This window comes from Salmo salar, chromosome ssa09 (genome assembly GCF_905237065.1).
Source record: "Salmo salar chromosome ssa09, Ssal_v3.1, whole genome shotgun sequence".
Lineage (NCBI taxonomy): Eukaryota > Metazoa > Chordata > Actinopteri > Salmoniformes > Salmonidae > Salmo > Salmo salar.
This window is the reverse complement of record NC_059450.1, coordinates 78362407-78375411: the sequence shown is the minus strand read 5'-3', so window position 1 is coordinate 78375411 and position 13005 is coordinate 78362407. Positions and strand designations below refer to the sequence as shown.

The 13005-nt window shown below is 45.6% G+C and overlaps 1 protein-coding gene across 17 annotated transcripts in view; it reads left to right on the top strand.

Moving 5' to 3' along the window:
- Nucleotides 1–13005, top strand: part of LOC106611978 (fibroblast growth factor receptor-like 1) — a 51737-nt gene that overhangs the window by 22917 nt on the left and 15815 nt on the right. For all 17 annotated transcript variants that reach the window (XM_045724056.1, XM_014212717.2, XM_045724055.1 and 14 more), the window contains one exon: nt 2825–3097. In XM_045724056.1, coding sequence (XP_045580012.1) covers nt 2825–3097 — 273 coding nt within the window. The remainder of the gene's footprint in view (nt 1–2824; nt 3098–13005) is intronic.

The window sequence follows — 13005 nt, the reverse complement described above, 5'->3', positions numbered from 1 at the left end:
CTAGGAGCATGGGTCTAGGAGCAGGGGTCTAGGAGCAGGGGTCTAGGAGCATGGGTCTAGGAGCAGGGGTCTAGGAGCAGGGGTCTAGGAGCAGGGGTCTAGGAGCAGGGGTCTAGGAGCATGGGTCTAGGAGCAGGGGTCTAGGAGCATGGGTCTAGGAGCAGGGGTCTAGGAGCATGGGTCTAGGAGCAGGGGTCTAGGAGCAGGGGTCTAGGAGCAGGGGTCTATAGACGGAAAGAGCTGCCTCTATGGAGCCAATGGTCAGTCAGGTACCTCTCGGTCTCAGTCCAGCTGGAGCATCTCAACAAGACTACATCTCCTACTGCAGGGTTGCTCAACAGGTGGTTTTAGCAGCAGCAGCGTGTGTGTGTGTGTGTGTGTGTGTGTGTGTGTGTGTGTGTGTGTGTGTGTGTGTGTGTGTGTGTGTGTGTGTGTGTCCAACCAGACACCACCATGACGGGACCAACCAGACTGACTGACAGACCCTCTCTACTCTCCTCCTCCTCTCCTGTCTTTTATTCCACCTCTCGCCGGTTGTGTGTGATTGTGAGCAGGCTGGTGGATCAGATCGGGGAGAAGGAAGGCTCTTTACTTCAGCCTCTTGGTCTCACTCTCATCTGGTGCTGCCTGATTTACTGGCAGCCAGGCTGTTTTAATGAGGCCTCCATGAATCCACCCAGATATTGCCAGGCTGTTTCAATATTTCAACTAACAATACTAAGTCGTATCTTACCATTTGAATGTCTTGAAGCCAACTGTTTTCCCAGTAAGGTGAATTAGTGGTCAATGTAATGATTTGTTTATGACAGAATGCTGTGTTAACATTCAAACCTGCTGAAATAGGTCTTTATGGTCAATCTTTTGTTCTATTCGTGGAGACAGGGGAATTTTGATTCCATACTTGGTGCAGTGAAACCGTTTCGGTCTAACATTCTGGAATGTGCTGTAATTTAATTCCGGCTCCAAAACAATCTTTACTTTTTTCTGCTGCTTTTTCTTCTGGCACTTTCCTGGATGGCAACCAGTAGACTCCAGGTGAAAACACTTCACTCCTCCACAGAGATGTGTAGCAGAGAGAGAGAGAGAGAGAGAGAGAGAGAGAGAGAGAGAGAGAGAGAGAGAGAGAGAGAGAGAGAGAGAGAGAGAGAGAGAGAGAGAGAGAGAGAGAGAGAGAGAGAGAGAGAGAGAGAGAGAGAGAGAGAGAGAGAGAGAGAGAGAGAGAGAGAGAGAGAGAGAGAGAGAGAGAGAGAGAGAGAGAGAGAGAGAGAGAGAGAGAGAGAGAGAGAGAGAGAGAGAGAGAGAGAGAGAGAGAGAGAGAGAGAGAGAGAGAGAGAGAGAGAGAGAGAGAGAGAGAGAGAGAGAGAGAGAGAGAGAGAGAGAGAGAGAGAGAGAGAGAGAGAGAGAGAGAGAGAGAGAGAGAGAGAGAGAGAGAGAGAGAGAGAGAGAGAGAGAGAGAGAGAGAGAGAGAAATCATTTTTCAATTCCCATAATCTTGGCAGTTCTCACAGCAGCTGCTGGTACAGCTACAGGATGTGACAGTACCAGGCATGAATGAGCACTGCCGTCCAACACACACATAACCGGGCTCCAGTTCTGAGGCAGCGCAGGAGGGCCAGAGGAAATGGACCCCGGAGCTCTCATGGGAGTCTCAGAGCGCTGAACGAACAGGATGAAAAGAACGTTGTGCACACAAGGACCGTACCGAAAGAAGGCAAGAAATTCCCCGTCAAATAGTTGACTTAACTTCCCCGAAGTTGCCCCTCGCTCTTCTTGAGAAGGGTTATGTTTTTGAGTGGACTTTGGGTGGACCCAAGTTGGTTTGTTTTGCTGATTGGAATGTTCCCTTGGGGTAGCCTGACCCAGTTCTATCCAGGCCTTCTCACACAGGGCCTATCTGTGTTTGTGGGCCTGGACACGTACAGTTTGTAGTGTGGAGTGGTGACACAGGGCCCCCCTCAGAATCAGACAGACACGGCAGGCCAGTGTTAGTTAGGGGGAAGCAGGTCTCTGGTCTGGCTTTGTAATTCCATTTTATTTTCCATGGTTCGTCTGGCTCACCGGCCCAAGGTCATTTGACCCTGTGTTGCCAGCGGCAACAGAATGAATAAAATGTTTCATATGATAGACAGAGTATTTTTTTTTACAAGGTTCAGTAAAACATCTTTGTGTGTTTTGAATTAAGCAGCAAATGAAGTGTACAGTACTGACTATTCTTGAATGGTGGAATTATATTCAGTTGATATAAATGACTTAGCCAGCAAATACACAAGGCCCATTGATACAATAACATGGAAATGGAATGAAAAGTTGTGTGAAATAAGAAAGGAAACTATGCTATGACTCCAAAGACAATCCTCAATTTATGAATAGAGCAGCTTGTCCAGCTTCATAGCAAATGGAGCATGATTCAACCATGGATCCTGTCCACTGCAGGCTACTGTATAATACCCATGAGCAGAACTTTACTATGTCTTACCAGGTGCCCAGGTCTGGCGACTAACTCTGATGAATAAGTCATAAAAGTATTAGCTGTAAACTGATATTAAATTATTACGTTTGTTTGTGAATATACTCCATAACAACTTGATCAATCAGCGAATCAATCAAATGTATTTTAAAAAGCAATTTTTACATCAGCAGTTGTCAAAGTGCTTTACAGATACTCAGCCTAAAACCCCAAAGAGCAAGCAATGCAGAGGCAGAAGCCCGGTGGATCCAATATGACACAGGTTTTTTATTTAGAAAGGAAAGCTGTAGAGAAAAAAATTGTTTGTGGAACCCGAACAATGACCATACTCTGCCCATCTCTCTCTGCTCCTTCCAGGTCCACCGTGGGTGAGTCGTCAGGTGGAGGAGCGTCAGACGGCCAGGCTGGGGCGGACGGTGCGGCTTGCGTGCCCCGTAGAGGGTGACCCTCCTCCCCTGGTGCTGTGGGTGAAGGATGGGCGTAACGTCCACCCAGGCTGGAGCCGCTACCGGGTGCTAAAAAAGAGCCTGAAGATCAAAGAGGTGGAGCTGGGGGACGCGGGGGTGTACATGTGCCGCGTCACCAACGGCTTCGGAAGTATCACTCTCAACTACACCCTCATCGTCATGGGTAAGGCCAGGGAGGGACTGACTTCATCTATAGTCAGTGCACACCCTTGTAATTCGTACACATACTGTAAATACAAATATTACATAGACACGTCATGCTTTATGTTCCAATTATCTTCAACTCCTTTAACTCCTTTCATATCAAACCTCAGGAGAACATTACAGAACCCCAGCGGCTCCTCCGTCAGGTTTCATATCAAACCTCAGGAGAACATTACAGAACCCCAGCGGCTCCTCCGTCAGGTTTCATATCAAACCTCAGGAGAACATTACAGAACCCCAGCGGCTCCTCCGTCAGGTTTCATATCAAACCTCAGGAGATCAAAGAGAGGCTTCTTTATGTGCTTCTCCTGTCACACTGCACACAGGTACTTGTTTATAGTGCCAGTAACTTCATCCAGTGTTCCTTATTTTATACGCACTGTCGGGGGTTTCACCCCCCTCTGACACAATGAGAAATTAATTTAAGAACGAATGCAGTAAAGGAGTATGTGGCGTGTGTATCAGTGTGTGAGGTTGTGTGGTAAAAAAGTGAACTCTGGAAAGTGATTGGAGGGGGTGGGGGGGTGTAGAGGGTTGTGGAAGGTGCACCACTAGATGACCTGCACCACTAGATGACCAGCACCACTAGATGACCTGCACCACTAGATGACCTGCACCACTAGATGACCTGCACCACTAGATGACCAGCACCACTAGATGACCTGCATCACTAGATGACCTGCACCACTAGATGACCAGAACCACTAGATGACCTGCATCACTAGATGACCAGCACCACTAGATGACCAGCACCACTAGATGACCTGCACCACTAGATGACCAGCACCACTAGATGACCAGCACCACTAGATGACCAGCACCACTAGATGACCTGCATCACTAGATGACCTGCACCACTAGATGACCAGCACCACTAGATGACCAGCACCACTAGATGACCTGCACCACTAGATGACCAGCACCACTAGATGACCTGCACCACTAGATGACCAGCACCACTAGATGACCAGCACCACTAGATGACCAGCACCACTAGATGACCAGCACCACTAGATGACCTGCACCACTAGATGACCTGCACCACTAGATGACCTGCACCACTAGATGACCAGCACCACTAGATGACCAGCACCACTAGATGACCTGCACCACTAGATGACCTGCACCACTAGATGACCTGCATCACTAGATGACCTGCACCACTAGATGATCTGCATCAAATAATATACAATTGTATTGGTCACACACACGTTTAACAGATGGTATTGTGGGTGTAGCAAAATGCTTGTGTTTCTAGCGCCAACGGTGCAGTAATATCTAACAAGTAATATCTTACAGAACCCCAATACACACAAATCCAAAGTAAAGGAATGGAATAAAGAATATATAAATATTTGGACGAGCAATGTCAGAGCAGCATAGACTAAAACACAGTAGAATAGAATACAATACAATATGTATATATGAGATTAATAATGCAAAATATGTAAACATTATTAAAGTGACTAGTGTTCCATTATTAAAGTGATTTCAAGTCTATGTATATAGGGCAGCAGCCTCTAATGTGCTATTGATGGCTATTTAACTTTTTAAGGCTGGGGGCAGTATCCTGAATTCCGGATGACTGACGTGCCCAAAGTAAACTGCCTGTTACTCAAGCCCAGAAGCTAGGATATGCATAGGATGGAAAACACTCAGAAGTTTCTAAAACTGTTAAAATAATGTCTGTGAGTATAACAGAACTGATATGGCAGGCGAAAACCCGAGGAGAATCCATCCAGAATTTTTTTGTTGAGGTCACAGGACATTTCAATGCAAGTCTATGGGATATTCAAAATAATTCCTCCCAGATTGCAGTTCCTATGGCTTCCACTAGATGTCAACAGTCTTAGAAAGGTTTTCAGGCTTGTTTTTTGAAAAACGAACGAGTAGTTGTAGTTTTTCCAAGGTGTCTCTCATTAGAAAAGTAGTCTTGTTGCCCGCGTGAATGTCTTAAATTTGATTGTTTGTTTAGATATTAGAATACCTGAGGATTAATTAGAAACAAATTTGACTTGTTTAGACGAACTTTAATGGTAACTTTTTGAATTAGTTTGTATGCATGTTGAACGAGTGGATTACTGAATCAAGCGCACCAACTGAACGGACATTTTTGGGATATAAAGAAGGACTTTATTGAATAAATCAACCATTTGTTGTGTAGCTGGGACCCTTGGGATTGCAAACAGAGGACGATATTCAAAGGTAAGTTATTTATTTTATCGCTATTTGTGATTTTGTGATGCCTGTGCTGGTTTGGAAAATAATTTTGGTGTGGGGCGCTGTCCTCAGATAATCGCATGGAATGCTTTCGCCGTAAAGCCTTTTTGAAATCTGGCAATGCGGTTGGATTAACAAGAAGTTAAGCTTTTAAATGATGTAAGACATTTGTATTTTCATGAATGTTTAATATTACGATATTTGTATTTTGAATTTCGCGCTCTGCAATTTCACCGGATGTTGTCGTAGTGGCACGCTCGCGGGACACCTAGCCCAAGCAGTCTGGTGGCCTTGAGATAGAAGCTGTTTTTCAGTCTCTCGGTCCCAGCTTTGATGCACCTGTACTGACCTCGCCTTCTGGATGATAGCGGGGTGAACAGGCAGTGGCGCGGTGTTTATTGTCCTTGATGATCTTTTTGGCGTTCCTGTGACATCGGGTGCTGTAGGTGTCCTGGAGGGCAGGCGGTGTGCCCCAGGTGATGCGTTGGGCAGACCGCACCACCCTCTGGAGAGCCCTGCGGTTGCGGGTGGTGCAGTTGCCGTACAAGGCTGTGATACAGCCGACAGGATGCTCTCAGTAGTGCATCTGTAAAAGTTTGTGAGAGTTTAGGTGCCACGCCACATTTCTTTAGCCTTCTGAGGTTGAAGAGGCGCTGTTGCGCCTTCTTCACTTCACTGTCTGTGTGGGTGGACCATTTCAGTTTGTCAGTGATGTGTACGCTGAAGCTTTCCACCTCCACTGCGGTCACGTCAATGTGGATAGGCGGGTGCTACCTTTGCTGTTTCTTGAAGTCCTCGATCAGCCAATTTGTTTTGTTGACGTTGAGTGAGAGGTTATTTTCCTGGCACCACACTCCCAGGGCCCTCACCTCCTCCCTGTAGGCTGTCTCGTCATTGTTGGTAATTAGGCCTACTACTGTTGTGTCGTCTGCAAACTTGATGATTGAGTTGGAGGCATGCGTGTCCACGCAGTCATGGGTGAACAAGGAGTACAGGAGGGGGCTGAGCACGCACCCGTGTAGGGCCCCTGTGTTGAGGATCAGCGAAGTGGTGTTGTTTCCTACCTTCACCACCTGGGGGCGGCCAGTCAGGAAGTCCAGGACCCAGTTGCACAGGGCGGGCTTCAGACTCAGGGCCCCGAGCTTAATGATGAGCTTGGAGGGTACTATGGTGTTGAATGCTGAGCTATAGTCACACGATGACCTGTTGCCTGCAGCACTAGATGACCTGCAGCACTAGATGACCTGCAGCACTAGATGACCTGCAGCACTAGATGGCCTGCACCACTAGATGACCTGCACCACTAAACGTCCTTCTGCTTCCATCACTATACATCTGCTCTGGTCCAGTGATGATGAAAGGCTCTAAGTGAGCAGTTGTGATGAGCGGCGCGAGCACAGAGCCCCCGGCCCTTCCTGTGCCTCAGTCGGCCTGGTCCATGAATCATGGGGCCGGTGAGGATAGCAGCCACTCTGTGTGTGTGTGTGTGTGTGTGTGTGTGTGTGTGTGTGTGTGTGTGTGTGTGTGTGTGTGTGTGTGTGTGTGTGTGTGTGTGTGTGTGTGTGTGTGTGTGTGTGTGTGTGTGTGTGTGTGTGTGTGTGTGTGTCTGTGGAGGATGGAGGGTTAATGACTGAGATGGTTGAACTGGCCCTGGTCAACCTCTGTGGACCTCCTCCCCTGTGTCCTCCTCATCATGTTGGAGCTCTGAGCAGGGCCTCCCTCATCCCTCCTCATCCCTCCAGCCTCCCTCATCCCTCCAGCCTCCCTGCGTGGGGAGTGAAGGTAGCATGCTGCTTTCCTGTTTGGTCCCTGGGAGGGAGTAATGTGGAACTGAGTGCCCTGGCTCCCCCTGGGCCTCACTGTGCTGAAGTCTTACTGAAGTCATTAATTAACAATGGCCTCAAAACAGCCCTGGAACAAAACAAGGGCTGGAACGCTGCATGCACACAGGTTGCATCATTACATTGCCGTACAGTACATTTTACGTGGTCTTCACAATCCATGTGCCGCATCACAACAAAAAGAATCACGCTACATATTAGCAACTTCTTCGGTGGTTTTTCTACTTCCGTGTCTGATACCGCACGGCAAAGCAACGCACAAGTTGGAAAAGTCCAACGCACACGACACACTGCACGCAGTGCCACGCACCACAACCTAGTCCGGCAGATGAGTCGCAGCGGTGCAGATTGAAATGAATGGACTTCTGCTTGAAAGCATAAAGGTTGACGCAACCGGTGTGCACAAGGTTAACTATATGTAGAAGTACAGGGACTCAGGGCCATTTGTGAAGGGGCTGATGATGGCTTATACTGGTTGTGAGTATGTGAGACAAAGCAGAGGATGTGACGTTGCCAAATTGGATCTGTTGGATTAAGTTTAAACAGGGTATAAAAAACTCTAGTGAACCCTCAGAGGGCCCTGACTTGATCCACTCAGGTCCTCCCCTGCAGCAGAAACACTATGCAGATGTACAGTACAAGTCGGTGTGTCCAAAGAAAATTGTGTTAAACAAATCAAAATATATACTGCTCAAAAAAATAAAGGGAACACTTAAACAACACAATGTAACTCCAAGTCAATCACACTTCTGTGAAATCAAACTGTCCACTTAGGAAGCAACACTGATTGACAATACATTTCACATGCTGTTGTGCAAATGGAATAGACAACAGGTGGAAATTATAGGCAATAAGCAAGACACCCCCAATAAAGGAGTGGTTGTGCAGGTGGAGACCACAGACCACTTCTCAGTTCCTATGCTTCCTGGCTGATGTTTTGGTCACTTTTGAATGCTGGCGGTGCTTTCACTCTAGTGGTAGCATGAGACGGAGTCTACAACCCACACAAGTGGCTCAGGTAGTGCAGCTCATCCAGGATGGCACATCAATGCGAGCTGTGGCAAGAAGGTTTGCTGTGTCTGTCAGCGTAGTGTCCAGAGCATGGAGGCGCTACCAGGAGACAGGCCAGTACATCAGGAGACGTGGAGGAGGCCGTAGGAGGGCAACAACCCAGCAGCAGGACCGCTACCTCCGCCTTTGTGCAAGGAGGAGCAGGAGGAGCACTGCCAGAGCCCTGCAAAATGACCTCCAGCAGGCCACAAATGTTCATGTGCCTGCTCAATCTGTCAGAAACAGACTCCATGAGGGTGGTATGAGGGCCCGACGTCCACAGGTGGGGGTTGTTCTTACAGCCCAACACCGTGCAGGACGTTTGGCATTTGCCAGAGAACACCAAGATTGGCAAATTCGCCACTGGCGCCCTGTGCTCTTCACAGATGAAAGCAGGTTCACACTGAGCACGTGACAGACGTGACAGAGTCTGGAGACGCTGTGGAGAACGTTCTGCTGCCTGCAACATCCGGTTTGGCGGTGGGTCAGTCATGGTGTGGGGTGGCATTTCTTTGGGGGGCCGCACAGCCCTCCATGTGCTCGCCAGAGGTAGCCTGACTGCCATTAGGTACCGAGATGAGATCCTCAGACCCCTTGTGAGACCATATGCTGTTGCGGTTGGCCCTGGGTTCCTCCTAATGCAAGACAATGCTAGACCTCATGTGGCTGGAGTGTGTCAGCAGTTCCTGCAAGAGGAAGGCATTGATGCTATGGACTGGCCCGCCCGTTCCCCAGACCTGAATCCAATTGAGCACATCTGAGACATCATGTCTCGCTCCATCCACCAACGCCACGTTGCACCACAGACTGTCCAGGAGTTGGCGGATGCTTTAGTCCAGGTCTGGAAGGAGATCCCTCAGGAGACCATCCGCCACCTCATCAGGAGCATGCCCAGGCGTTGTAGGGAGGTCATACAGGCACGTGGAGGCCACACACACTACTGAGCCTCATTTTGACTTGTTTTAAGGACATTACATCAAAGTTGGATCAGCCTGTAGTGTGGTTTTCCACTTTAATTTTGAGTGTGACTCCAAATCTTAATCAATTGGATTTCCATTGATTATTTTTGTGTGATTTTGTTGTCAGCACATTCAACTATGTAAAGAAAAAAGTATTTAATAAGATTATTTCTTTCATTCAGATCTAGGATGTGTTGTTTAAGCGTTCCCTTTATTTTTTTGAGCAGTGTATTTTATATTTGATATTCTTCAAAGTAGCAACCCTTTGCCTTGATGACAGCTTTGCACACTCTTGGCATTCTCTCAGCCAGCTTCACCTGGAATGCTTTTCCAACAGTCTTGAAGGAGTTCCCATATATGCTGAGTACTTGTTGGCTGCTTTTCCTTCACTCTGCGGTCCAACTCATCCCAAACCATCTCAATTGGGTTGAGGTCGGGTAATTGTGGAGGCCTGGTCATCTGATGCAGCACTCCATCACTCTCCTTCTTGGTCAAATAACCTTTAAATAGCCTAGAGGTGTGTTGGGTCATTGTCCTGTTGAAAAACAAGTGATAGTCCCACTAAGCGCAAACCAGATAGATGGCGTATCGCTGCAGAATGCTGTGGAAGCCGTGCTGGTTAAGTGTACCTTGAATTCTAAATAAATCACAGACAGTGTCACCAGCAAAGCACCATCACACCTCCTCCTCCATGCTTCACGGTGGGAACCCCACATGCGAAGATCATCCATTCACCTACTCTGCGTCTCACAAAGACAAATTTGGATTCATCAGACCAAAGGACAGATTTCCACCGATTTAATGTCCATTGCTCGTGTTTCTTAGCCCAAGCAAGTCTGTTCTTCTTATTGGTGTACTTTAGTAGTATTTTCTTTGCAACAATTCGACCAAGACGGCCTGATTCACGCATTCTCCTCTGAACAGTTGATGTTGAGATGTGTCTGTTACTTGAACTCTGTGAAGCATTTATTTGGGCTGCAATTTCTGAGGCTGATAACTCTAATGAACTTTTCCTCTGCAGCAGAGGTAAGTCTTGGTCTTCCTTTCCTGTGGCGGTCCTCATGAGAGACAGTTTCATCATAGTGCTTGATGGTTTTTGCGACTGCACATGAAGAAAGTTTTATGTCTTAAAGTAATGATGGACTGATGTTTCTCTTTGCTTATTTGAGCTGTTCTTGCCATAATATGGACTTGGTATTTTACCAAATAGGGCTATCTTCTGTATACCACCCCTACCTTGTCACAACACAACTGATTGGCTCAAAGCATTAAGAAGGAAAGAAGTTCCACAAATTAACTTTTAACAAGGCACACTTGTTAATTGAAATGCATTTCAGGTGACTACCTCATGAAGCTGGTTGAGAGAAAGTCAAGAGTGTGCAAAGCTATCATCAAGGCAAAGGGTGGCTACTTTGAAGAATCTGAAATATATTTGATTTGTTTAACACTTTTTTGGTTACTACATGATTCCATGTGTGTTATTTCATAGTTTGGATGTCTTCACTATTATTCTACAATGTAGAAAATAGTAAACATTTGTTATGCACCGATATAACGTTTTTGGCCGATGCCGATATCAAATATTTTCCTTGCAAAAAAATCCCGATACCGATAACCGATGTAAAAAAAATTGCGGACTTTTAAGCATTCTAATACAGTTAAATATTTAACACACACACACGGACGCAGCGGTCTAAGGCACTGCATCTCAGTGCAAGCGGTGTCACTACAGTCCCTGGTTTGAATCCAGGCTGTATCACATCCTGTCGTGATTGGGAGTCCCATAGGGTGGCGCACAATTGGCCCAATTTTTGTTCGGGTTTGGCCGGGGTAGGCCGTCATTGTAAATAAGAATTTGTTCTTAACTGACTTGCCTAGTTAAGTAAAGGTTACACACACACACTGACCAAAAAGTTATTTTGTCCCAATTACCAGTAAAACATAATCAAAACCTATTTATTTAACTTACTTGCTGTGCTGTTTCGTTGTTCAGTCGTTTCATTCTCAACCAGGATTTCTATGGAACGCCGTTTGGGTCTTTGCGTACCAAAAAAGATACACATCAAATAACACTATTTGACGTGTCAAATAAGCTTGTTGACCAATCAGGACCTGAATATGACTGCACGCACATAATAATTTAACACGTTCATACATTTTTTACGTTGATATTACACATTGAATACACTATCACTCGTATTTTATATGTGACAACGATTCATCGACACGTATGCTATGATTCTGTTAAAGTTGTCTCGCGCACCTACAGTGCTGGTCATAAAAAAAGCTAGCTAACTCATGGATGCAAACAATGTTCTTCCCCAAAAACATAGCAAACGACATAATCTGTTTCAGTAGCTATATAATTAGCTCGCTAACTATATAGCTAGGTGTCATCATCTAAAATAACCCTAATTTATAAGACTGTTCTTATTTGATTAATGGTGGTCGGAACCATCTATGTGAAGCTAGCCACAATAAGGATTAGCCACAATAGTGGACTTTGCAGTTAGCCTTCAAAATAAAAGTATGGCATAATTCTACTATTTGTATGCATTTGCATCACTGTCAATGACATAGGTTTATTTTGAAGGCAAACTGCAAATTCCACTATTGTGCCTAATCCTTATTGTGGCTAGCTTCACAACACAACCCGTTCCGGTCGCTGGCTATGGAACGCCGTTTGGGTCTTTGCGTACCAAAAAAGATACACATCAAATAACACTATTTGACGTGTCAAATAAGCTTGTTGACCAATCAGGACCTGAATATGACTGCACATCACATAATAATTTAAAGCGTTCATTAATATTTTTACGTAGTTATTACACATTGATTACACTATCACTCGTATTTCATATGTCACAACGATTAATCGATACGTATCGCTACGATGCTGGTAAAGTTGTCTCGCGCACCTGTCCTTCCCCAAGCTCTGGACAGTGCTGGTCATAAAAAAGTTAGCTAGCTGATGGATTTGATGCAAACAATGTTCTTCCCCAAAAACACAGCAAAATGAGAAGTTGTATTGGTGCTAGCTACGCTAAAGCTAGCCAAATACCAAAGAAGTTGCGGTCGAACAAATAATGCCTTATTACCAACGCGGTATTGTAAACACATCGTTCGTGGCCAGTGTGTGCTTGTTTGCAGACTTTTTGTACAGCTTTGACAGTTCTACTGATAGTAGTGGTGGAGCTTGGCTTGCACGTGCAAATTCATCACACACAACATTCTATAATAGAATTGTGTTATTTGACGTGTCAAATTAAAAGCTTATTTGACACGTCATAGTGTTATTTGACGTGTATATTTTTTGACACGTAAAGACCCAAACTGCGTTCCATAATATGTACAGTTGAAGTCAGAAGTTTACATACACCTTAGCCAAATACATTTAAACTCAGTTTTCACAATTCCTGACATTTAATCCAAGTAAAAATTCTGTCTTAGGTCAGTTAGATCACCACTTTTATTTTAAGAATGTGAAATGACAGAATAATAGTATAGAGAATGATTTATTTTGGCTTTCATTTCTTTCATTACATTCCCAGTGGGTCACAAGTTTACATACACTCAATTAGTATTTGGTAGCATTGCCTTTAAATTGTTTAACTTGGGTCAAACGTTTCGGGTAGCGTTCCACAAGCTTCCCACAATAAGTTAGATGAATTTTGGCCCATTCCTCCTGACAGAGCTGGTGTAACTGAGTCAGGTTTGTATGCCTCCTTGCTCGCACACTCTTTTTCAGTCCTGCCCACAAATGTTCTATAGGTTTGAGGTCAGGGCTTTGTGATGGC